The sequence below is a fragment of the Pogona vitticeps genome, chromosome 3 (genome assembly GCF_051106095.1).
Source record: "Pogona vitticeps strain Pit_001003342236 chromosome 3, PviZW2.1, whole genome shotgun sequence".
Taxonomy (NCBI): domain Eukaryota; kingdom Metazoa; phylum Chordata; class Lepidosauria; order Squamata; family Agamidae; genus Pogona; species Pogona vitticeps.
Window position 1 is genome coordinate 28,724,858 of NC_135785.1, and position 27,025 is coordinate 28,751,882.

Sequence of the window (27,025 nt, forward strand, 5' to 3'; positions counted from 1 at the left end):
CATTGCCATCTGTGTGGCCTTAGGCAAGCTGCATGATCTCAGAGCACCACCAGAAGGAGGGACTTACTATCGACTTACAGATGGCTCAACTTACAGACTTTTCGAGTTACAGACTTCTCTGGCCACAAAATTTAGGTTCGACTTGCAGCCGGAGAATTGACCTACAGACCAGAAAAAAACCAAAATGGAACAAAAACGGAACAAAAACAGCCGGTTATGGGATCAATTGGTTTTCAATGCATTGTAGGTCAATGGAGACTCAACCTACAGACTTTTCGACCTGAAGCCACTGTTCTAATACGGATTAATTCCGTAAGTAGAGGGTCCACTGTATAAACCATTTCTTACATTAAAAACCCTATAAAATTGCCATCCGTCACAGTTGACTTGCTAGTGCTTAATTTTTAAAGATGTTGCAGAAGTATGCAAAAATGAGAACTTTCAAAACATGCTGCTTTTTAGTCCTCTTCTGTTACAAAGTTAAAGAATACTCAGAAATATGTTATCTCAATTAGGCAGATAACTGGGGTTGTGATTTACAAACTACATACTGTATGTATTTTGGATAAGTCTCTTAGTCAAGTATCCCAAGAAGTTCTGAGACAGTGTCTTTGACAATAACTCTGCATGATCTTATTTGTTAGGAAAGTGCATTAAAATGAATTCAATACAATAAACGCATAAGGGATTTGTTTTGATTGACTAAAACTGCTGGATACCTTAGTGGTTTAGGTCTCCGGCTACCAGAGGTTGGGAGTTCAATTCCCCACTGTGCCTCCTTGACAGGGGCTGGACTCATTGATCCAAAAGGGTCCCTTCCAGTTCTGCAATTCTAAGATGATGATGATGGTGATTAAAACTCAACAACATCTCACCAGAGTTAATTACTTTCCAGTAACTATGCTGTTCACTTACAGGATCAGCCTGCAGGGCTAGCAACTGAGCGAGTACAGTACTTGAAAAATATGTTACACACACACACAACACCAGAGACTAACACACTTTCCTGCACCATCCAAGACAACAAAATCCTCAAGAAACATAAATGAATTCAACATTAAATATCTAAAATACTGGAGTCTTGGTAGAAGCTATGCCTACATCACCATAATTATTGCCAGGAATAAGGTCAACACCCCAAGCAGCTGCTAACTAGCGCTCCTCTGATTTAACAGCTGCATTGACAGACAGAGAAATCAACAGGTGAAGCTCCCTGCATCACTGCATCCCCATGCTGAGGAATGCAGCATGTGATAACCTGTCACGCAGTTGTCAAGGGACACCAAAGGCCCTTCCAGGAAAGCGAAATGAAACAAAACAATAAGGCACCGAGGGCAGCTTTGAAGAGCGGCCGCGAAAAAGAGAAACTCTGCAGGAAAATGTGGTAACAAAGCAAAACCAGGTCAAGCAACCCAAAGTCCTGTGGTACCTTACCTGATGTTCTGAACATGCCCATGCATCTGAGGAAGCGGGCCACAATCCACGGGAGCTGACGGTCTACTAAAACTTGGCCGCTTTTTAAGGACTGTGTTGTTTCTGTTGCAAGGCGGGCGACCCGCTGCAAAGTGAACCGGAGATCCCAGGAAGTCGGGAAAAGGGGGGCTTTCCAACATTTCTCTCCCGACCCAGTCCTGGCTGTACATACCCTTGCTCTGCAGCTGCCACGATTCTTCACCCTCCGGAGCCCCTCAGGCACAGCTAGAGCGAGCGAGGCAGGCGCCAGCTGGTGTCCAGCAGTCCCCACTAATAATAACAGCAACGGCGGCAGCAACACGTCCCCCTCCTCCCTCCCTCCCTCCCTCTCTCACTCCCCTCGCGCCTGGTACCAACCTTTTTGGAAGAGCACCGCGTATCCTTCCGCCGAAAGCCACAACGCCAGTTAAGAAACGGCCGTCCGTTAACGGCGGCGGAGGGATTCTCGCAAAAGAAGCCTCCGCGGCAGCGCAGGGAGGGAGTAAGCGGCGGCCGCCCGCACTCTTTGGCTGCCCTTCCCCCCCAACACCTTCTTTCTCTTCCCCCTCCCCCTCGCGCCGCCTCACGCCGTGTTCGTCGCTCGCGGGCTCGGCGAGGCGCTGCCTAGTGGCCTCGGCTTTGCCTGCCTTGTGGAGAAGCTGCCATTAAAAAGCGGGCGGGCGGCCATCGCGGCAGTCGCCGCCGCAAGCGCCTCAGGTGGACCCACCCCCTCGGTCCCCTCCCCCCCGCCTGCCTGCCTTTTCGCTCGGTCTTTTCCTCGCCGCCTTCCCGTCCGTCAGGCAGGCAGAGAATCCGCCCGCTGTGGGATTACTCGCTCCTGCCTTTTCCCTTCCTTCCTTCCTCTCATCCTTCCTTCCTCCCTTCCCTCTCTCTCTCTCCCTCCCGCCCGGGTTGCCCTGTCTTGTCGAGTCCCGGCTTCCTTCCCCTCACCCCCCCTTCCACCCGCCAGGCGCAAGCCGAAGATGGCAGGCTGGCAGAGCTACGTGGATAACCTGATGTGCGATGGTTGCTGCCAGGAGGCCGCCATTGTCGGCTACTGTGACGCCAAGTACGTCTGGGCAGCGACGGCCGGGGGCATCTTTCAGAGCATTACGGTAAGGGGAGGAAAGCGGGCCCGGGAAGACCGAGCAGCAACGGGGAGGGAAGGAGGGAGGAAGGGGGGGTGCTCAGGAGGGAAGCCATTGGATTCCCTGAAGGGAAGCTGTTGTTGGTCCCGGGGGTGGGGGCGAAGAATAGGCACAAGACTTAACAGTCCGTGTGTGTTTGAGGAATAACGAGGTGGGCGTATGATGGCCACGGGAGAATTGGGGGTGGGGTGGGGGGATAGGTTTGAAAGGTGAGAAGGAAGAGAAGGTGATCCAGCCTGATCTGTGGGAGGCGAGAAGCGCTCGATCCCGTGGGAGGTTTTTGCCCCGCGAGCACCCCTTTTCCTTCCCCTCCCTCCTTCCCTCCTTCCTGTTAATTCTCCTGCGCGCCCCCACCCCCACGTGTGGCTGGAGGGGGTCTTTCTCCCTCTTGTCGGAGGAGTGGGAAGGGCAGCCGGCCCTGATTCCTGCATTTCCGCCCCCCTCCTTCTCCTGCCGTTCCCTTTAAATGCATTCTTTCTAAGATGGGTGGAAAAGGTAGAAGGGATTCCCGGGGTTGGGGAGCGCCCCCCGTGCAAGAGGCTGTGCTTGCTGGTGGCCCCCTCCCCCTCGGTTTCTCGATGATCTGCTTTTGCCGCCGGCCCCCCCCCCCAGCTTTTCTGGTCAGCCCCCCACCTTCTTTCCTCCCCCCTGAAAACGGGGCGAGGAAGGGAGGGGCAGGGGAGGCCCAGCAGGAGGAAAGTGCCCATGCCAGCCAGGTTTCTTCCTTGCGGGGTCGTCCCCTTTTCTCCCCTCTCCCCCCCCAATATAATTCCCACCGCCGCCCAAGCTCATGACGGCCGTCAGAGCGCCTTTAATGGGCAGGCTTCGCGAAGAAGGAAAGCAGCCTGCGCTGCCCTAGGCCTCGGTGCTGCTCTTCGGGGTGGGTGGTCTTCCTTCTTTTATCTGCTTTCCCCAAGAAGTGTCTGAGGCTGAAGGATAAAAGGCCCCTTATCCTGCCGCGAGGCGGGCAGACGAGGGGAGGAGACCTGCATTTTCGGTCTTTGCCCGCTGCCCTCCTTTGGGGATCCGTCCCCAGCTGCGGAGACATGTGGGGTCAAGCTGGGACGGAGAGGTCTTAAGGCCAGCACTCCTTTGGGGACCATTTTGTACACCAGGAGGGTGTTGGGCAGTTTTTAAGTGCCAGTATCAGTCTAAGCCATAGAGCCGGCAATCTGGCGGGAGGAGGTGGAAAAAGGCCGGGCACAGGAAAGAAAGCGGGAGTCTTTGGCTCTTGGAGAGGCTTTGCGTAGGATTCCCTCCACTCTGTTCCGCACTGCTGGGGAGGGATTTGCGAATGCAGCGTAGGAGGCTTTTGTGAATCCGATCCTCGCTACTCGCTCCATGTTTTTGCCTCCAAGATGGCGCACTGCCGCTGATTTTCTTTAACCCCTCCTTCTCTCTCTCCTCTCCCGAGATATTAATCACCCCCTGTTCCTGCACTGCAGCTTCTCCTCCTCGTTTGTTTTCTTCCCCATCCCTTTGCCTCGCACTCTTCATGCTTGGGCTTTCCAAAAAGTGTTTCGATCTATGGAGAAAGAGCTTACAAAAAGGGAGCCAAAATCCCTCAAGAAGGTTCCACATTCTGGAGGCAGGGAGTGCTGAAATGTGTATTGAAATTATGTCAGTTCTTACGGAACACTCCCCTTTCATAGCCCAAACCCACTGGATGTGCAGTTTGATAATGCGTTAGAATTGGGGCGGTGGTAGTCCCCATTCCAGAGTGTGATACTGAGAGTTTTGCCATAGGTATCAGCACTGTTAAAGTATAGCCTAGTCTTGTCATGTCTGCGGCAGACATGGAAAGGGGAAAACAAAAGTGATGCTCTTGGTAGCTGCCAAGACAGTTTCTGTCCCTGTTGTGCTGCTGTATTGAACGGTAGACTCCTGGCTTGTGCTTTGAATGGCTGGGGCCTGGTATGACTCTGCAGTTCTATGGGAAGGAGATGCCTGTTCCATCCTGCTGTGTTAGAGAACACATTTTCTTCCCTTTCCCATTCTCCGTATGTATGAACATACATACATTATCTCAGGGGAAGGAGGCATATATTCATGAATGTATTATTCTGTTTCTTTAACTGCTGCTGCATGCTGAGCTGTTGCATTTTTCCCATGCTTGTGTAGCATTATATTTTCATACTAACATCTTGGGGGTTCCATAAAGCTTGTATTTCTCCTATTTTCTACTTTCTTTGGCCTAGAAGTAGCAGACGTGCAGGTTGTATAACCTGGTTGAGTAAAAAAACAGACACATACAGGAATATGAACAATATTATTGATTTGATTTGATTTGATTTATATACCGTCCATCTGGCACCCAGGGTCACTCTGGGCGGTTCAGGCATTTAGATAGCCATAGAGATATAAGTAACTTAAGTTCTTCATCCTGTTTCTGTGGTCTATTTAAAATATACACCCTCTAGTCTTCTGCCTTAAAGCTGTACCTTCTTAGCATTTAATGGAGTGGTTCTATGAGCAGCATGATTCTTTGCTACTACTGCTTCATTTTCTCCTCAAATGTTTGAGCAATTTAAAAGTCAGTGGCTGCTGATAGAGTGCTTGGAAAAATCTTATTTTAAAGCTATAGTTGGGGAATATTTTAAGTGTTGTGACTTAGTATTACACAGAACCAGATTTTAAAGGACTAGCACTTTCTTTTAAATAATGCTCTTGTTACTAAGTTGGGGTCACTATATATAGATTCTGGAGAAACCAGGTGTGAGAACATGATCTAAAACTCTCAGGACTTTTCTCTTTGGCAGCCTCTAGAAATAGATATGATTGTAGGAAAAGACCGCGAAGGTTTCTTCACTAACGGTCTAACTCTTGGTGCAAAGAAGTGCTCTGTGATCAGAGATAGCCTCTACGTGGACGGTGACTGTACAATGGACATCAGGACAAAGAGCCAAGGTGGCGAGCCAACATATAATGTTGCTGTAGGCAGAGCTGGTCGAGGTAAGATTGAGTTTTTACTAGTATTAAATTTGCTGTTTTTAAATGTTAGGAAATATGCAGATTTTAAATGAGACTGATTGGTCTGCCTAATGAGAACTGCCTGTCTACAAAATGAACTTGGCTACTTAGTTTTGTGGAGAGTATAACCACTATCCAGAATATCAGTGACTTGGCAAGTGAAATTAATTGCTTCAAACAGAAAAAAAATCATACTAGATATTATCAGTTTGGGGTACAAATACCATACAGCAAAAGTATGTGGCATTAGGGGCCATATGTACACTGTTGTGACTTGAAGTATAACTAAATAGTCCATAGATAATTTATGCTTAGATCAAGTGTTATTCCAATGCAGCTTTTCGACTTCAGGATGCCATTCTAAACAGCTTTTTTAGTATTTTTCCCATCTGCTGCAAGTCAAAATGCATGCTGGGTAGTGTTGCAAAGGAGGTTTCTGTAAAAACATGACCTTTTACAGTATTCTGTTGGACTACCCAGGTGTTCAAAGTTGTGGTTAAAGTTTTAAGTTAAGGCATAAAAACAAAAAAATGTACACTTAGTAAATATCCAAGTCTGTGATTTCTTTTTATATAAAAGGTTTGCTTTTTTATCTGAGTTAACTTTAATCAAAAGCTGCTTTGAGACATCTGTTAAAAATTCCACTCATACAAAAGTGGATGTATTTCTAAAATACTAATATAATACACTGATAACGTATTATATTATTGAGCTCAGAAGTGATATATATTTTAGTGACACCTTGTGGCATCTAGTGGTATATACAAGTGAAAATATGTACAGTATTAATGTCTGTTCTAAGGTGAATACAGTATGTGCCATTTAATTCTGAACTGTGAACAATTCAACAGAAAAGGTTCATTTCAGTTATTCCAGCTGTTCAGTATCAAACCATTGTCACTATGTTTATTTTGTGAGAGGCTGTAGTCAGAGCTTGCTCTCTCACATTATGTCATGTGATTCTCCCCTTTCAAAGAAAATGTGTTCACTTTAAACTACCACATGTGTCTGTCAAACCCTTTTTAATGTAAAAGTTTCTTCTCTTAAAAAAGACAAAAATGGCATATGGATAAAGTATTCAAATATGTGTTATTTGAATATGCTTATTGCACTGCTTAATTAAAACTTGGAGTAATTCCTTGTCTAATACACTTCTTTGTAAAACTTCTTTTCTTTTTCTCTTTCAGTCTTGGTCTTTGTAATGGGCAAAGAAGGGGTCCATGGAGGCGGATTGAATAAGAAGGCATACTCAATGGCAAAATACTTGAGAGACTCTGGGTTCTAGTTGCTAGGCAGACTGTTAAGTATTAGGGAAAATTGCTATTAAACTTTCCTGGCAGAAAGCTACATTGTGGAAACTTTATTAGCAATGCAGGGTGATGGGGTATGAACCTGTGTCTCCTTTGTATCCCTCTGTTGGTGGGGAAAGGTGTTATTCTTTCTTTAATTCTGTTCATCCTTGTTTCCTTGTGTACTCCAGCATTGGTTATGGTCATGGGAAAGGGAAGGTGTCCATGGAGGGACACTAACTAAGAAAGCTAATGAACTGGCTTTATACCTGAGGAGGTCTGACGTTTAAGCTGCCTCTCCCCATCCACATAGCAGATGTCTTCATCACCACCCTTTTGTGTTCACAGTACTACCACCCTATAGATGGCAATTTATTTACACATATTTTCCCTACTGTCATGACTCCAGTTACCTTTTTGTTTGTATGTTAATCACTGTTGTATCGACATTCTGTATCTGGCACCATCTGTTGCAACACAAAGATGATATGCATGATACATTGAAGCCTTGGGGGAGAATCATGCCAAGTCCAGGCTTTGCTTTGTCTTAGCAGTTAATGTGACATTGAGAATTAAACCAGTTTAAATTAAAATAAACAAGGTGCCGATTGTACAATCCAGATTGATCAATGCCTCTTCAGCACTTTGAGCATTTACACAGCTCATTAGTCTTCCTTTTGTAGAGCATGGTTGGGAGGGAAAAAGTGCATGCATATCTCTATTTTCCCTTGTCTTCATCTTTTCTCTCCTCTCTTTTTTTTTTAAATTTCATCTTCTATCTATATATACATTTTTTAAATACAGTGCCTGGTTTGTTTAACCAATTTGCCGCTTGGAAACTGTTACAAGTGTTGCTCTAGTTTTGTTGTTGCTCTTCTGTGTAGATTTGCAGAACTTCATGGTGTCTGAAGCACATCTTGCTTTTAAAAGGGTAACTGCAAAACTATGAAAAGGTGCCGATGCACTTCTCCCCTCACCTCACCACAATCATTTTGAATGACTCCCAAGGGACATTCCATCACCGCAATAGCTCAGGCACATTTCTTTTTTTGTTCTTTTCTTTTTCTTTTGCCAGCTCCTGTTCTGTAGTTAAACTGTAAAAAGGCTGCCATCATGGACTAGATATCCCAGTGTAACCATCTGGAGTGAGTCCGGTTTCATTTTTTCATAGGACCAATTTTGATTTGCAGCTTGGGTTTTACATGGAAGTGCATTGTCACTGTCGACAGAACTACCACCTTCAGCTATACAGGTAGCCTAGACTGACATTGGTTTGTTAGAACATTAACTGGGAAATAAGACAAGCTGCTCCGATACCATTGTATATTTTCGAAGGCTAGTAAGTTATAAAACAGTCCAAATAACTACAATTTCAGATCTGATCTTCATTTGGCCTGTCATGCCATTGCTGCAGAAATTCTGGAGTAAACTGCCTTGTGCACTAGTCATTTGAAACACATGTAACCAAATTGTCAGTTTGAGCACGGTACTAACTTGTATGTCCATTTTAAGAGAGAACTGCAGAACTCTGTATACAAAGAGAAAATGGAAGATGATCTTGGTTGGAATAACTGAGTTGGCTGTCTTGTGATAAATTTTAATGTGTATTCTGTGCCATACTAATATTAAAAAAACAGAATTGTTGCTATTGTGAGATGGATTTTAACTGACAAGAATGAATTCTTCTGAATGGCACTACTCTAGGGACACTAGTATTTGCTTCTATTGTTCGGGCCTTGTGGATAATGTACAGATTTTAAAAAAACAAATTCTTGTTGCTGATTTGTCCATTTGATTTCCCTGCACTTTGTTACATCTGGGATACAGTCTAACTCATCTGATTTAATATGCATTTCAAAAAATGCCATAACTATTAAACACCTTGTTTACAGACAGATGAAATAAATTTATTCCAACCAAACAAAATGAGTTAGTGTGTTGTGTGGTTCCAATTTTCCCCACTTCCAAACACTGCTCATGCTGTGGCCTTTGTGGTTGTCTATTTTTAGGATCAAGTATAATGCTTTCAGTTCCATGGCCTTCTAATACTGCAGAGAAGGTTATTGAGTGTTGTCGGGACACCAAAGCAGACCATTTTGAGTGAAACTTCTTATAGAATGGGGTTATAAAGATTATTACATGGGTTGTGAAGATACTTCACTAGTTTTCAGTAATAAAACTTGATGCATGATGTATTCCATTACCATTGGAAGACTTAGTTTCTGTAAATGGGAGGGAATATTCTGAGACAGCATATGATTTGGTAAAAAAAACTCATCTTGGACATATTTCTTGTTTAAGAGTGAGAATTGCCTCTAAAATGTTATCTCCACTGAATTCTTTCACATATGTAAAGGATGCCATTATTCAGAAATAAAATTTTGTGGGCTGTCTTTTCTTGTTTCTCCGTTCTGAAGACTGGTGAGTCCATCTTAGATGTTCTGCTACAGCAGGTCCATAGTTAAAACACAATTTAACACAATTTTCAGCCCAGTAATAGCAATAATGTGCCATCAAATTGGTTCTGACTTAAACTGGCCTTTTCAGAGTTTTCTTGTTTTAAAGTCCTCAGAAGTGGTTTACCACTCCCCTTTTCTATTTTTGCTCTGGGAATATGGTGCTTGCCAAGGTTGCACACATGGCAGGGCTTGCAATCCCATCAGCCACACATACTTCCCAGCAGATCTCCTGGGAAATATAATGGGATTCAAACTTTCTAATCCTGGCTCAGCAGCCTGGTGCTCCAACCCACTGAGCATTACTAGCCATGTGAAGATTACTCTTCAGCCGAAACTATTTATAAAATTGATTGTGGAGTTTCTTGTCCCTTTTTGGTCAAAAATCAAATAGGTTTTAATTTTATAAAGGAGAATAGAATACACCAGTGTGTTGTAGTATAGAGTGATGGATTAGGACTCAGGAGATGTGGGTTCAAATCCTGCTTGGTTAGGGACACTTGCTGGAAGAGTGGTAATGGTAAAATTACTCATCTCACATACCTTAAAAATCATGTTAGCCTCAATGTAAGTCAATTGCAGCTTGATGGCACATAATACATGAAGGAGATTGAAAGTGCTTTGTGTATTCATGCTGTTGTATAGGACAGTATTGGAGAAAGCATAGTTGGCTTTATCTTGAGTTTATATGTGGCTAGAGGAGCATCTGGAGATAATTTGCCATAAGCAATTGCAAAATCACATATCTTTGTAATATAGTTCTACTCTTATATTAATTTCTTGAAAGTATGTTCTGTCCATGACAATTTATCAGTGTTCATTGGGCACATGCATGTAGTCAATCTGCAAATCACATGTCTTGATCCCAGTCTTGAAGATGCATGGAATATCTAGTGGTGTTATTAATTGGTCACATACTTTTTGTGCCTTTTTAATGGAATTGATGAAGGATCTAATTGAATGACAGAAATGTTTGATAAAACTTGCAGAAATGATTGTAAAAATTATGCCTTTTTTTTACAATCCATAAATACGTTGTAACAGGCAGTACTTAAGAAGCTTTCCTGTGTGAAAGGAAGGGGTGTTTCAAAATGATGCTTTCCCTCACTTTTATATGCATCTTAGATACATTAATATTTTTGCATCTTTAATTATAGATACGTTCTAGTTAATTGGGCAAAGCAATCCTATTGAGAGAGCAGACCAGAGAGAGGCAACAGTAGAAAAACCATAACTTTTGTGCTATGCTTGGTTTATACTGGTGAAGGCAGGAGGTCAGATTCTTTTTCCTCATCAGTTTTCTCATGGGGCAGCTACAGCAGCAGACGTCTGCTTGTTGAGGGGTGAGATCTTGACAATTGGCTACCCTCCATCTGCTGAGGAACATGTCCCTAGTAACCTATTGCCCTTAAGATGTTCTACTGAGAGGATTACAACATGTTGCGGCTCTGGCTATAAATTCTTAGGTATTTTGACATAAATGAAGTAACTTCCCTCTCCATCTGAAGTATATAAAGGATTCCTGGCAAATTTTTGCTTCTCTTTCCAAGATATGAGAGTTGAGACAAAAACAGTTAAACCTATCTCGCATATTATACTATTATGAGATGTGTTGTACAACATCGTGATAAAAAAAAAACATTTACATGGGTCTGTTCTCATAATAGACAAGTGATCAAAAAGTGATCATTGTGGGATGGAAGGGACATAAATACACTTTTATCTCATTGTTCTGTTAATATTAGTCTCATTATTGATGCACAATTTTATTAAGCTTAACCATCCATAGGACAGTTATTAGGAGTATGGCTAATACTGCACAATATTCACCTGTCCAGTCAGATTTCTTCTGGCTTTGTTTAGTAAAGGTAAAGATTCCCCTTGACATTTAGTCCAGTCGTGTCCGACTCTAGGGCGTGGTGCTCATCCCCATCGCCAAGCCTTAGAGCCAGCGTTTGTCCGTAGACAGTTTCCATGGTCACATGGCCAGTGCAACTAGACACTGTACCTATTTATCTACTTGCATTTGCATGCTTTCGAACTGCTAGGTTGGCAGGAGCTGGGATGGGAGTTCACTCTGTTGCAGGGATTTGATCTTACGACTGCTGGTCTTCTGAACTTGCAGCACAGAGGCTTCTGCGGTTTAACCTGCAGCGCCACCACGTCCCTTTGTTTAACCAGTGATAATTTCCTCCTCTCATACTGCAGTGAGGCTGCTTTTTAAAAAGTTTCCATTGCTACTAGTGGAAGGTGCATTTATTATCTAATTGGAGTGTAGGGGGGGAACATTTTTGAAGATTGCTGCTGGCTAGTAATGGGCTAACCCTAACCACACCTCCATCTGCAGCAGCAGCAAAGCTTTTTATATAGATGAATGAATGAATAGGTCTGGCCAATTATGGGGCTATGCTACAGCAGGGAAGTATCCCCATTCACTCACAGCATTTGGCTCCCTATGTTGCTTCCCTAGAACCAACCTGGCCCTTAGGACAAATGAGTTCATCACCTATGCCATAAATTCTTCCTTTCACATTATATAACAAGTAGATGGATTTTCAAGTGGCTGTTTATTCTTCCCTGGCTAATGAAAATGATTGGTGTCTGTGACAAGTGATTTACATTCTTGTAATGAGCCTCCAGATGTTGATACTTCCCTGTAGGCCGTTGAAACAGATATAAATGGGCCTGGTAGGCATAGAGAAAATTCAGTAGTTTTGGGAAGATGAGTGTCACTTGTATTTTAATGTTCTAACTATTCCTTCCTTCTCACCTCAGCTCTAGATTGCACCACTATGCATGGGGAGGACTTCATTTGTAATAGTTCAAATCTAAAGAGGATTCTCCTGCAACAGACCAAAAATTGGTCTGCCTCTCAATTCTGTCCTGACAGTGGCTGACTGTATGTTCAAGGGAAGATGGCAATTAGGATGTGAGCAGACCAGCAGCTTCCTCCTTGTGTACCCCAGCAACTGCTGTTGAGAGGCATACTTCCTCCAATAGTGGCAATAGCATGTAGCCATCATTACAAGTCACTATTGATAGCCTTATTTTCCATCAATTTATCTACAAATTTACTTTACAAACCATCCTAGGTAGGGACCATCAATACATCTTGTGGAAATGATTTCTGCAATTAAATGTGTGTTCTGTGACAACATTTTTGCCTTAGGCAGTCCTGTATCTTTTACCTTTCAGCTTCATGTGTGAAAAAACCCTGTTGAGAATTTTCATTATAATGTGTATTCTCATAAGCAGAGTAAGAAGATATTGGTTAGCAGAGATACTTATAACACTTTGAAACTGAGAGAGTAAAACCAACAACTTAGTCTATTTACATATATACATAAAGAATATGTATATATGTTATGCTCTGGCAGCATAACATGACATGAAGCAACACAAGCATAGGAAAAAGTTATCTGACATACGGCAGATAAATACATTCATTTTACACATGACTTATCTACAGTTCTGTGACCAATCAGAAAATACATTACTTCATTTGCTGTTACACAAAGTTTCACCATGTACCACACCTGTACAACATTATGTCTTAATCCTTGATAACCACACCTGAATACAATCTACAGTGACTCAGGTAAAATCAGCCATTTTACATTTAACTATACAACATTAATATTTAATACATATCAAAATCTCAAACCCTGCTCCCTACATACATTATGTGTTTGAATCATGTCTTGTGGTTTTCACACTAAATTAAAATACTTCAGTGTTGTAAACTTTCTTTGTAAGGGAAAGATTCCATCCCCTTATTTATTTTAGTTGCCCTTCCTGTACCTTTTCCAGCTCTGGAATATCTGATATTTGGTCAGCATTCGGCCAGCACTGATGAGAGTTTTCTGCTAAAAATCTGAATTCAAAAGTCTTCTTGTGCCTTAAACAGAGCATGATCTAATTTAGCATGTATTTGACCTATATTTGCTAAACAAAACTTTTTAATGTTACAGTAACCCATAAGCATTTGAGTGAAAATTTTGATTAAAACAGCATACTTTAAAAGGTTTAAATATTTTTATAAGCCTAAAAGGGAGAATTAATCTAAGATTGAAGTAAATATGCTTTATTTTATTAAGCAGGTGGATGATGTGACAGAATCTGTTGTACTTCAATAGAGATTTTGTCAGATCAGCAGAGGGCTGAAAAATGTTGGCTTAATAGGATAAAACATGGCTATGTGAACATTCTGAGACCTGCTCTGTCCACTTTTTTGCCTTTTAGGTACCGTATTTTTTGCACCATAAGACGCACTTCCCCCTCCAAAATGTGGGTGGGGAAATCAGTGCGTCTAATGGTGTGAATGCAGCAATTTCGTCGCTGCTGGCCCCGTGGGGGGGAGCGTTGCAAGGGTCCGGGTGAGCCTTCCAGGACCCTTGCGAGGCTCCCCCACCCCCCACGGGGCCAGCACCGGCGAAATCGCCAGCTTCCAGGTGGGGGGAACGTCGCAAGGGTCCTGGAAGCTCACTCAGATCCTTGCGATGCTCCTCCCACCCACGCACGGGCCAGCACTGGCAAAATCGCCAGGTTCTGGGAGTGTTTTGAGGCTTCCCAAGCCTCAAAACACTCCCAGAAGCTGGTGATTTTACCCCCCCTGGCCCCATGGGGGGGTGGGGGAGCGTGGCAAGGGTCCAAGGGAGCCTCCCATGACCCTTGCCACCCTCCCCACACACACCCCACGGGGCCAGCCCTGGCGAAATCACCAGGTTCTGGGAGTGTTTGGAAGCTTGATAAGCCTCCAAACACTCTCATAAGCTGGCGATTTTAACCCCCCCCGGCTCCGTGGGGGGTGGGGGAGTGTGGCAAGGGTCCAAGGGAGCCTCCCTTGGACCCTTGCCATGCTCCCCCCCCATGGGGCCGGGGGGGTAAAATCACCAGCTTCTGGGAGTGTTTGGAGGCTTGGGGAGCCTCCAAACACTCCCAGAAGCTGGCGATTTTACCCCCCCTGGCCCCATGGGGGGGTGGGGGAGTGTGGCAAGGGTCCAAGGGAGCCTCCCAGGACCCTTGCCAGGCTCCCCCCACCCCCCCCCCACGGGGACAGCGGGGGCAAAATCGGGAGCTTCCAGGACCTTTTCTGAGCTCAGAAAAGGCTCAGAAAAGGTACTGGAAGCTGCCTATTTTGCCCGCTCTGTCGCCCAGGGGAGGCAGGGTGAGTCTCCAAAGGGTCCTAGGGTGTGTTCTAGGACCCTTTGGAGACTCACCCTGCCTCCCCCGGGGGCCAGAAGGAGCAAAATCGCCACCTTCTGGGGCTCTTTTGAGGCTTGGGAAGCCTCAGAAGAGCCCCAGAAGGTGGCAATTTTGCCCCCTCTGGCCCCCGAGGGAGGCAGGGTGAGTCTCCAGAGGGTCCTAGGGTGTGTTCTAGGACCCTTTGGAAACTCACCCTGCCTCCCCCGGGGGACAGAAGGGGCAAAATCGCCACCTTCTGGGGCTCTTTTGAGTCTTGGGAAACTTCAGAAGAGCCCCAGAAGGTGGCGATTTCACCCCCTCTGGCTCCCGAGGGAGGCAGGGGGAGGCTCCAAAGGGTCCTGGAACACACCCTAGGACCCTAGGACCCTAGGGTGTGTTCCATAAGATGGACCTCTCCATAAGGCTCACCAAATTTTAGGAGAAGAAAGCAGATAATTTTTTTCCTGTGTTCTCCTAAAAATTTGGTGCGTCTTATGGAAAGGTGCGTCTTATGGAGCGAAAAATACAGTAAATGCCTGCCAATGCTGATTTATTTTAAATATTGTTTACAAATACATTCAGAACTTTGAGGGCATTATTTTTATTACAACATTAGTCTTTAAATTATTAAATTGCATGTATATCCCTTGCATGTTTTATTTCATTTAAGATTTGTACATGCCATGAAGTAGGTCCACAAAAACCTATGCTGAATAATGTATTAAGTCTTTAAAGCACGAACAGACTGTTTGTATTGTCATTCAATGTGTTATACTTTTTAGCTCCAATATCCAATAAAAATGGCTCTGTTGTACTTTTAAGGCAGGGTTTCCAGACTTTTCAGAATGAGGGCTACATCATATATTTTTCAAATTTTTGAGGGCCAAAGATACACCCACCCGAGTTCCCTGAAGGGAATGAACCTGAGCCTGTGACTTTCGCCAAGCCAGATGAAAAGGCAAGGCAGGCCAGATGTGGCCCACGGGCTGTACAGTGGACCCTCTACTTTCGGAATTAATCCGTATTGGAATGGTGGCTGCAAGTCGAAAAGTCTGTAGGTCGAATCTCCATTGACCTACAATGCACTGAAAACCAATTAATCCCATAACTGGCAGTTTTTATTCTATTTTTGTTCCATTTTGGTTTTTTTCTGGTCTGTAAGTCGATTCTCTGGCTGCAAGTCAAATCTAAATTTTGTGGCCAGAGAAGTCTGTAACTCGAAAAGTCTGTAAGTCGAGCCATCTGTAAGTCGAGGGTCCACTGTAGTTTGTAGACCCCTGTTTTAAGGTATAGCAGGAGAGGTGTCATGGCACTAGTCAGAGGAGAGCAGTGAAAGCAGCTGTTTTTCAATGGATATGTTTGGTTGCCAAAATCTATGTTAAGACAAAGCATCTCTCTAGCAGGCTTGTACCAAAACTACTTACATCACAACCCCCATGTTTTAGATGGATGGGGACCTCAGAAATTATGTGGAGTAGCAAAAGTTAAAATGTAGTTAAGGTAAAGCTCACATATGACAATTTTTGCTAATTAATTTAATGTCATTTCTTTGGTGCTATCTGCTACCTTTCCCTTTCTATTCTAGTAAAAAATTTAGACCCAACTTTTTCAAAAACCCAACCTGCTAATTTAAAAATATCAAGAGGTCAAAATCTTTCTGAGACTGTCACAACATAATCTTCACAATTGATGTGCAAAAATGAACTAGTTTCAGCGAGAGAGACTGCATGTATGTGAGGCACTGGGTGTAATCCTATGCCCACTTACTTAACAGCAAGTCCTATTGAACTCAGTAGGACTAAGTACAGTACTGCATAAATAGTATTGCACTGTATACGTTCAACAGCAAAAAAAGTGTTAGTACATTTTCATTGTGGGGAGAATTAGAAGATCTTTAAAAGTTGGAAAAACAATACATAGAGGTATGTATGGGGAGATTAACCATTTATGGCTCTTGCTGTGTGCTCTCTTGTGTAGATTTCTTATGTATTATGTTAGTCATGAGGTCAACTTTAGTATTTCCTAAATGTATTGCTTTTAATTGTGCTTTTAAACTTATTCTGTGTATTCTTATCCAATTTCTAATGTACAACTCTGCTGAAAAAGAAGACTGTTGGATACTTACTATGAGTTGTTGATTTCTAGCAGGAGATGGAGGACCTTCCAACTGAGGATGCCTTTCCTTCTAGGAATAGATGCTTCTCTTATCCTGCTAGTTTTCCAGGTCCCAGCTATGCGGTAGTTTTCCATTCTGTCAAATGATATGTTGACTAATATTTTAGAAACACTGCAACACAGCATACTTGTTATGACTACAAGACAAGTTATTCTGCTTTTCCCTCTTACTGTATGACAACACACTTTCACCTACTTGCCTGGTTTGTCACCACTAGTTATGCTGCCTAAGGCTGCTAAGAGCTACAATCCAAGAATATGTTTAAACCTACAGTTTTAGGCAATACATAATGTTTTCTGTATGGAAGTATTGCTGTTCCAGCACTTAGGTATATACTCTTAAAATAAAAACTTAAAATAAGTTTGTGAATCTTTGCTGAAGCTTGCAAAACAGTTCCTAAAAAAAGTTCCTTGCTTGTTGTTTAAGGAGTATTAGTTTCTTATTGTTGGTGAGATCATTAATACTGTTTGGTTAGAGTGACAGATAAGGAACACTATTTCAAAAAAAATTCATTAAGCATAATAATGGCCCAGATCACTAAAAATACAACCCTTGTAAATGTTTCGGGAGGACTAAGTGAGCATTGATGTAGTAATCAGTGTTGTGTATTGGGTAGAGTAATGGACTAGGACTTTGGAGAACAGGGTTTGAGTCCACACTTGGCCACAGAAACTCACTGGGGGTGAACATGTAAAATCACCCAGATGTCTCACTTACCTTGAAGGCCCTATTAAGGTCACTGTAAGTTGGTTCTGACTTCACAGTACAGAACTGACATGCACAAACATTGCATTTAAGCATTGCAGGAGATGTTAGCTGTATTACTTTTAAAAATTCATTGCATTATTTTTAAAAAGTAATGTTGGAAATATTTATCAAACTGAAAAGTTAACAGGTAACATTGTTAACACATTACTTCCAGCCTCTGATTTTTGCCATACGTATTTTATTCCAGTCCATTTTGAATGTTCCCAAGGTAACTTCACCTTGGAAAGTATTGCACAGAGAGCCTCTTAAAAGTCATGTAGGCCTCCACTTGCAAAAATTCAATTGATGCCAGCAGCTAGTACAGTAGTAGCTGATTTTGAGGTAGGTTTTGAGTAAACCACAAATAAATTGTGATTTAACATAGCATATACATAAAATGGTTCTTGAGGCATTACAGGTTTCTATAGCCAATGTACGTTATTCTGTATGCATATTTAGTGCCAAAGCAGCTGAAAAGGCTTTCAAAACACATGTACTGTATTAGTGATTTAATCTAATTTAGATTATCCTTCATTGGGGTACTGCAAGACTCAACCCTGGGCCCAGTGCTCTTCAACATTTTTAATAATGACTTGGCTGAGAGATTGCAGGAAATACTTATCAGTTTTCCAGGTGACATAAAATTAGGTGGAATAGCTAATACCTTGGAAGACATGAACAAAAGCTTTCGATAGGCTTTAGCACTATGCTGATAACAACAGAATGAAATTTAGCAGGGATAAAAGCAAAGTTCTACGCCTAGGGAAAAAACAAATGCACACAATTTGTCAGGTACCTGTCTCAGTTGTACTACAAGTGAGAAGGATATTGGAATTGTAAATCAAAAGCAGGATATGAGCCTACAGTAAAATGTGGCCGCAAAAAAGGCAAATAATATTGTAGGATGCATTAACAAACCTATAGTCTCCAAATCCTGTGAGCTACCAATTTCCCTCTATTCTGCACTGGTTAGGCCACATTTACAGTATTGTGTCCAGAGGGCAACAAGGATGATCAGGAGACTGGAAACCAAGCTCTATGAATAAAGACTGAAAGAATTAGGCATGTTTAGCCTTGAGAAAAGAAGACTGAGGGGAGATATGATAGCACTTTTCAAATACTTAAAAGGTAGTCATACAGAGGAGGGGCAGGATCTGTTCTGATCATCCCAGAGTGCAGGACATGTAATAATGGGCTCAAGCTACAGGAAGCCTGAGTTAGACTGAGTACCGGGAAAAACGTCTTAATTATTAGAGGAGTATGACAATGGAACCAATTATTTTGGGAAGTGATTAGTGTTCCAGGCATTCAAGAGAAAATTGGGCAATCATCTGTCAGATCTGCTTTGATTGGTTTCCTACATGGAACGGGGTTGGACTTGATGCCCTTATATGCCCTTTCCAACTCAATCATATGATTCTATGATTCATTTCCCTCAGGGAAGAAATCTGTTAGTGGCATGAGAATTTGACTGCTAGTTTGAACCTCTGCTGGACAGCTGATGCGGGTAATGAGAAATATTTTATTATTGAAGGCTTTCACGGCCGGGATCTGGTTGTTGTGGGTTTTTCAGGCTCTTTGGCCGTGTTCTGATGGTTATTCTTCCTAATGTTTCCCCAGTCTCTGTGGCCGGCATCTTCAGAGGACAGGACTCAGACCTGTGCAGTGATCCCTGGTCCTTGTGGCTGGGTAGAGTTTGTTGGCTGTTTGCAGGCTGTATTTTCAGTGCTAGGAGGCAGGCCTTGTTGAATTTTAAACTTTCTTTTTTTGTCGAAGCTCTGCTGGTGTTTATGTATTTCAATGGCTTCACTGTGCAGTCTAACATAATGATTGCTGGTATTGCCCAGTACTTAGTGTTTTGAAATAGAATTTTATGTCCAGCTTGTTTTAGGGCATGTTCAGCTACTGCCTATTTTTCCAGTTGGTTTAGTCTGCAGTTCTTTGATTCTGGTGTGAATACTGTGTTTTGTGGTTCCAATACATACCTGTCCACAACTTCAAGGTATCCGGTATACTCCTGCAGTGGTGAGGGGTCCCTTTTGTCCCGTGTTGACCATAGCATTTGTTGTATTTTTGTGGTGGGTCTGAATACTGTTTGTAGGTTGTTGTTTTTTTCAAGTTTCCCTAATCAAAGGGAAGCCATTGAAATCCACAAACACTAGCAGAGCTTCAACAAAAAAGAAAGTTTAAAACTCAACAAGGCCTGGTTCCCAGCACTGAAAAATGCAGCCTGCAAAAGGTCAACAAACTTTAGGTAAAGGTAAAGTTTCCCCTTGACAATTTTTATTTGTCCAGTCGTGTTCAATTCTAGGGGGTGGTGCTCATCCCCGTTTCCAAGCCGTAGAGCCAGCGTTTTTGTCCGAAGACAATCTTCCGTGGTCACATGGCCAGTGCGACTTAGACACGGAATGCTGTTACCTTCCCACCAAGGTGGTCCCTATTTATCTTCTTGCATTTACATGCTTTCGAACCGCTAGGTTGGCGGGAGCTGGGACAAGCAACGGGCGCTCACTCTGTTGGGTGAATTCGATCTTACGACTGCTGGTCTTCTGACCCTGCAGCACAGGCTTCTGCGGTTTAGCCCACAGCACCACCACGTCTCCCCAATGAACTCTACCCAGCCACAAAGACCAGGGATCACTGCACAGAAAAGACCAGCTAACGACACCCATCAATCACAGTGACAGATCATCTCTCCCCCTTATCACAATATTACACCCACAACAAAAACACGCTGATGACTATAATCACCCGATCCCCTGAAAAGGACAAAAGCTGTTTCCACAGCTATAAATACTCAAATATCCACAGCTATAAATACTCAAATATCTAAACTGCAACAGAGCACAGTCAAAGTTCTAACTCCTGTTCTCTGAAGATTTCAGCCATAGAGACTGGGGAAACGTTAGGAAGAACAACCTTCAGAAATGGCCAAAGAGCCTGAAAAACCTACAATGACGAGAGACATTGTGTGGGAGAGTGGGCTCCACCTGCAAACGCTCTGTTAATGGAGAATTCAGCTTCCCAGTTAGAGGAATTTGATAAGCTAAAAGTGTTGGCCGTGTTATGCAAGTAAATTGAAGTATTGATTTATTGTTTTTTATCTACTGTGAAATAGAAACATTAATTCATAGCCCTTCATCTGTAGTGCTGGGGCTGTTTTACTTCACATAGATGACACAACACTTCCAATAACACTCTGGTTTATCCCCTCGTAGTGAAGTGTACTAAATCAAAGTATGCCCTGCTGCTGAATCCTTTATAATGAATAACAAGCCTTATTCCTTAACTGATTTGTCCTTCTGAGTATAAATTTCAAAACTGCAAAATAGTAACTTCAGTAAACTAGGAAATTATGTTTGCTGTTTGGAAACTGATCAAAATCACAAGCACATTTTGATTAGACTAGTAGGTCGTGGAAGTGGAATTGTAGGTCCAATTGCGCTGAGCTGTAAAATGAAGCTATGCCTTGCAATTTAATGTTAAAGGAACAATTGACTAGTTTTGATAGTGTGGAGTAAAGGATGCAAGGTTTTTGTTTTTTGTGATATGTTCCAGTTTTGTAAGCAGAGTATTATGTATGTGCATAGATGCGTGTATGATCATGACTTTGAAGAGTCTTCAGAAACTTCAGCAAGTCCAAATGACTTGGCCAGACAACTAACCAGGGGTTCCTAGGCACATACAAGTGCAGAAGATAGCCCATACAGTCTTATATGGTTTAGGTACCGGCCATCTGAAAAGCCATCTCTCTACATATAAACCTTCCAATTTTTAAAGATCCTCATGTTCCTTTTGGCCTCATAGGCATTATTTAATCAGGATTTGAGAAAAATCCTTTTTCAGTTGTGGAATGTTCTCAAGGTTGACCCTGTGACTGTCCCTATTATGGGGAGTGTTCTTTTTAAGCAGATATTTAGCAGTTAAATGGGACAAAAGAACGGAGTCTTATTGTGGGATGTTATATGTTTATTTGAGGCTGGTGGGGGTGGATTTAAACATTTTAAAAACTTTAATTTTTTAAATTGCTTTTTAATGTTCCAACTTAACTGTGCTTTTAATTGAACCAGTTTTTTTATCATTAGCACTGGGCCCCTCCACAATAAGAAAGGCATAGAAATTAAATAAATACCACCTTAGGTTCCCATTAGGAGGGAGAGAAAGGTTAGGAGAAAAGTTATATTAAAAAGTACATAGAAATAAATTGATGGAGAAAGGGTGACATGTTAACTGACACGTCCCCCTCCTTCCAGTCATGTGTACTGTATTATTTTATCCAGCTATCCACACGCAAGTACTGTACAATTACTTTTCCCATTCTGAAGACTAACTGAACATTTGTGCACCTTTAAAATTTGCAGGGCCTTCTCTAGGACAACATATTTGAATATCATCAGGGAGTAAGATTCAGTCATACTGAAAGAACAACATCCACAGAAAGCGTGTTAATTGTACCAAGTTTAGATGGAAGTAATTATATACTTTTAAATTACCTAAAAAGCTATCTAGATTCAGATGGATTCAGATAATTAATATATTTATGCTTTTCATTTTTAGTCCTATGTTGATTATTGTCTTTTAAGGCAGAATATGCAAGAACCTTTACCTGTGCATGGCAAACAACATGGTTTCCTTTTATTTCAGCGCAGTCTTGATGGATTCTGTCTATCTTAGTCCCATTTATTTGCCATCAATTTTTGTGGCAAAAATCTTTTTGCCACAATGTAGATAAATATGTCCAGTAGCTTGATGTGTGGCAACAGTTAGTTAATTTAAATACCCCCAAAGTACCCAAAATTTTACTTTTTCAGTTCTAACTTGCAGTCTCCTCTGTGAACCTTCCATACTGCTGGGAGGGAGGGGCTAAATGACAGTGATGTGCATGATAAAGGGCTCCAATTTTCAGAAAGTACCAAAGTGTTAGCCAGTTGGGACATCAAGGACTTCTCTGGAGTGTTGCTGACTGAATGCCAGCTGGTGGTTGGCAGATGTTTGTCCCCTTTTCTACATTTTCCTGAAATACTGAAGAATTCGGGTGCATGGGAGGTTGCAAAATCCGCTCCTACTTTTTTAGTTCAACTTTGGTTTTTAAAAATGCTATTCTCATTATATAGTTCTTCTACATGTACTAACAAAATTGCTATTAAAGTGGAAAACATGTTTATTAACATCCTTTCAAACCTTCCTGTACAAGGCCATAGAAAAACATCTCTGCAGTTTGATTATACAGAAGTGTGGCTACTTTCTATTTAGTTACAATTGTATATAATTCAGCTTTTTCATGATATACAGTAAGTAGAATCCTGTTTGATATTTATATGCATTCATTTTCAAACCCAATACTTTGTTTGATTTTCTGTATGCATAGTTTAGCAGAGTAATGCATCTTCCAATGCTCTGTATTAAGAGGTATATCTTCCCGGTGAATTAACAGCGTGCACAGAATTCAGTGTTTCTATAAATGGTGTGGCTTAATGATGCATTTCTGCATTGGTCCCCATCCAAATGAGGTGAACTGATATTGCACAGTGTTCCAATGAATACTTCTGTTACCCTGATTATTTTTCTTAGGAGTTGTTTAAGCTTAAGTGATGTTGCAACTTCTTTCACCTATTCTCACAAGGGCAAAAGGATAATGCAGAAGGCAACCCAATTGCTTCTCTGCAGAGATTAATGCCCTCTTTCCCCTCATTTGTCGGAGATGCTCTTGATAGAGGAATACTAAATAGACCAGGCCTACCTTATTCGTTCAGTGTTGTCTAGGAAAATCCCTCAAAGATGTATACTTTTTGGTTGGATTTGTAAGGTAGTACTTACCATACATGTAATAAATAATTGTGTTAACAGAATTGCTCCTTACAGTGTAAGCAGGACTATGGCAAGACTATGTTCATAAGATACTCAAGGAACATCTCTGAGTGTGTCATTTAAGTTATGAAGGTGCCTCTCATTACTTATTATCACTGTGGAATCCAGTTAAAATGCTTGTCTTCAAAAGACAAAGAATGAGCAACAACAACAAAAGAAACCTGCAGTGAGATTAAACTATGTAGAACACTATATGAACAGCTGCTTCAGCTGAACCCATGAGAAAGTCACAATGCGCTTCCCCTATGTACGTGTACATAAGAGCAGAGCTTTCTGCTCAGAGGAGTTCACATAAGATGACTTGTTCTGAAGTTCAAACGGTATTTGCCACTCTGTAATCATGTTCATCACTGGGCTGTAGTTGGACCACTACACTCTCTTCAGTCATTCCATTTTCTGCATCGCTGCTGTCAATATCATCGTTGTCATCATCGTCATCTTCCTCATAGTCTGAAGACTCTGTCATGTTGGGATGAGAATAAGACTCTGACAGTGCCCCAAACGACTGGGTGCTAACAGAAGCAAGTGGCCTAAGCAGAGGAGTGTTTTCAGAGACTTCGTTCTCTTCCTGACTACTGTCTGTTTCAGAATCTGAATCCCCCTGGGAAGGAACCACTTTTTGTTTACAGACAGGACATGTCTTCTTGGTTTTAGTAAGCCAGGGATCCACACATTTGCAGTGGTATGCTGTTAGATGAAAGAAAAGAGGCATTTAAGCGTAAGTAGATGGGAATGATATAAGTAGTCCTTGTGGGGGATTAATGAGTATGATTTACAATAATGCATGGTCCTATCCAATCTCCACAACACCGATTCTTCTCTGGCAGCTTGTTTACTGATACCCACCCCCTTCTACTGTATTTAAAATCATAGGTGCCATATGTAACGTAACTATTAAAAAACAAGCAAAAATTTATTCTTCATTCTAGCAGTATCTGATAGTTTGTTCATGCACCATGTAATAGACACCAAATGTAGGAGTAATTAAGAGGCTTGTGACTGCTCCTATGCTTTCAGGTGATATTTGAGATTAATAATGTATTTATTTCATTAAAAGACATAAAGGTAGAAGGTACAACATCAAAGTAAAACAAGTGTGGCTCTTCTGGCAGGCTGAATCAAATGCATATACTGCACTCATTTAGACATAGATCACTCCTGTCAATGTGACAAGCTAAGTACAGGAAAGGATTGTGTTTGAGAAAAGCTATTCTGAGTTTACAGGTGATAGACAACACACTACCTAATATTCAAGTACCAGGTTCTATCACAGTGAGCAAATAGTTCAATAAAAGCAATACATTTCTGGCTGTAAATCTTAACACTTATATAACCTGACTTTGATCTACACATCGAAACCAAGTGGAGGACATAGCAATTTGCAGATAATTATTTCCAAATGCAGCCAGGAAATAGCATATTTGGATTTGCCCTGCCATATTAGAAGCAAGTTTCACTGTACAGAGAATAGCATCATGCTAGAAGCTACCAACATGAAGCGATCACCGAAGCGACCAACATGAATTTGACCCAACTGCGGGAGGCAGTGGAAGACAGGAGCTCCTGGCGTGCTCTGGTCCATAGGGTCACAAAGAGTCGGACATGACTTAACGACTAAACAACAAAGAAGTATAACAATGCCTTGGTGCCTCATCTATGTCCAGCCATTCTATTGCTAGCCAGTTTTAGAGCTCCACAAATAAGCAAAGCACAAGAAAATTATTGTTGTTTGTAGGCTAGCTCTATATAGCCAGATACGCTTCTGTAGATGGGGATTCTATGTGGCTTTTGTTTTAGTCAGTGTTACATCTATGTTTCATAACTGATAGGAAATCTGTCAAACACCACATTCATGACCTCATGCCTGCATTCAGCAGTGGCATGACATTAGGAAAAGTCTACCATCTGTTGCTTTGGAAAGTGCAGATTACAGTTAGTAATTGGCTACCTGAAACGGATGGATCCAAACCAATAGGGGTTTAAAATCAGCTGAACAAATACTAGGGGTGTGCACTTTCTTTGTTTGGGCGGCAACTCCCAGAATTCTCCAATAATTTCCCAGGCAAAATTCTAGGAGTTCCAGTCCACAAATAGAAATCTGCGGACCGCTACACCCCAGTGTTGTGTGAAAGCAGATTTGAGGAAGGCAGTTGCACATCCCACAAATCTCTGCTCATGATCCAGGTTCAATCCCAGGTAGCAAGCTTAAAGTGGTGCCTTTAAGATTAAGCTTTATTTTACTCTGAGCTTTCATGGATTATTTATTTATTTATTTTTGTTGTTTATATACTGCCCCATTAGTGCACAGCACTTTCCTGGGCAAGTTATGTATAAAACAAAGTGACAACATACAAACTAAATAAATCAGCCAGGTCCTAGCAAAATAAATAAATAAATAATAAAAATAAAAAAACGCACCACAGTCTACAATCTACTTCTTCAGGCATGTCCTCAGGGAAGGGCACCAGGATCACAAATAAATAAATAAAATTTTAGAAAAGCTCAACCCAAAAAACAATGTCAAGACACCAAGAGTTTTTTTTAAAAAGCATTAACAACATGACAACAGAAACACACTTAAAAGGTGAACTGAACCCTCTGGCTTAGAGTATGTTTTTTCCCCAAGCAGCAGGGAGTCTAGGCCTACAAAATTAAACCTAGGGGCTTGTGTGCACATTTTGTCCAGCTTTAGTATTAGATTAATTTTTAAAAGGCTGTTGCATTTAATTACAAAATGTAGTTTTGATGCCGTGCACCTTCACTGGTACATTTTAACACCTTGTCATTACTTACCATGCGAACAAGGAAGGATTCTGAGCTTGTCTCCATCTTCATATTCATCCAGACAAATTGCACAAACATCATACTCGTCCCCTACAGAAGAAAATTTTGGATAAAAATTCCATAACAAAAGTTCAAGCCAAAGAATGAGCCATAATAACACCTCTAGGGTTCTCTTCCTAAATGCTGCTTGGCAATTTTGGAATATAAGACAGTTAGTTTGAACTGGTTATTACTTCAGCTATTTTTCTTGGTATTATATGTTGTTTTTCCTCACTTAAAGCTATTCATTGGTACTCTTCCCCCCCATGTTCATTATTATCACTTTAATACTTTAAAGATATTTTTAGTATCTCTAAAAAGCTTTTCAAATGGTGCTAAAAGCAGGTTTATTCAATATCATAACACTGAAAACCCTTGAGCCTAATTATTGCTTGGGAAAGGAGAACCATAGGCCTGTGGCTGGTGTTAAGAATGTTACATACACATAGAGAGAAATGTTCTAGCCTCTTTATCCCCCAGTTTCATCACCCTCTTCCAAGTGGAAGGCAGTGAGTCTCAAGAGAACCTCCACGAGGGCCTCTCCTCTCGAGCTGGAACCCTTTTTTTCAACATCCAACTCATAGCAAGCCTCATGGATAGTAAGGATTCTTTCTTTACAGTGATCACCCTCCACATATATTGAGGGCAGTGGAAAAGATGATGGAGAGCTGGGACCCTCTTCCCACATGTTGAATACATGTGGTACTAGGAAAAACATGGAAAATGGTCTGACTCAATACTTGTATGGTAGTTTTTGCCTTAGTACTGGCAAGTTGCATGAAAAATGATTACAGGAACCAAAACAGTACATTATAGAGTAATAGTAATAAAATAATGTTTTCTGATTACTTAAAGCCTGCCATGATATTAGTCAACAAGGAAACTAGTACTCTGGCTGAAAGCTACACAGAG

The 27,025-nt window shown here is 41.8% G+C and overlaps 2 protein-coding genes across 3 annotated transcripts in view; one reads left to right on the plus strand and one right to left on the minus strand.

Annotated features, from left to right (window-relative positions):
- The first annotated feature begins 1,925 nt into the window (after positions 1 to 1,925).
- Positions 1,926 to 8,785, plus strand: PFN2 (profilin 2). Its single transcript, XM_020781875.3, has 3 exons — positions 1,926 to 2,567; positions 5,360 to 5,552; positions 6,758 to 8,785. Exons 1-3 carry the CDS (start codon positions 2,436 to 2,438, stop codon positions 6,853 to 6,855), a joined length of 423 nt encoding a protein of 140 aa, XP_020637534.1. The 5' UTR covers positions 1,926 to 2,435; the 3' UTR covers positions 6,856 to 8,785.
- A 13,780-nt stretch (positions 8,786 to 22,565) lies between these two features.
- Positions 22,566 to 27,025, minus strand: part of RNF13 (ring finger protein 13) — a 60,179-nt gene continuing 55,719 nt past the window's right edge. For both annotated transcript variants that reach the window (XM_020781873.3, XM_020781874.3), the window contains exons 9-10: positions 26,084 to 26,164; positions 22,566 to 23,977 (exon numbers count right to left, since the gene is read on the minus strand). In XM_020781873.3, coding sequence (XP_020637532.1) covers positions 23,604 to 23,977; positions 26,084 to 26,164 — 455 coding nt within the window. In that variant the 3' untranslated portion in view covers positions 22,566 to 23,603. The remainder of the gene's footprint in view (positions 23,978 to 26,083; positions 26,165 to 27,025) is intronic.

Coding starts and splice junctions, on each gene's coding strand:
- PFN2 (XM_020781875.3), top strand. CDS start 2,436: ATGGCAGGCTGGCAGAGCTACGTGGATAACCTGATGTGCGATGGTTGC. Junction 2,568..5,359: donor GCATCTTTCAGAGCATTACG/GTAAGGGGAGGA, acceptor TCTCTTTGGCAG/CCTCTAGAAATAGATATGAT. Junction 5,553..6,757: donor TGTAGGCAGAGCTGGTCGAG/GTAAGATTGAGT, acceptor TTTCTCTTTCAG/TCTTGGTCTTTGTAATGGGC.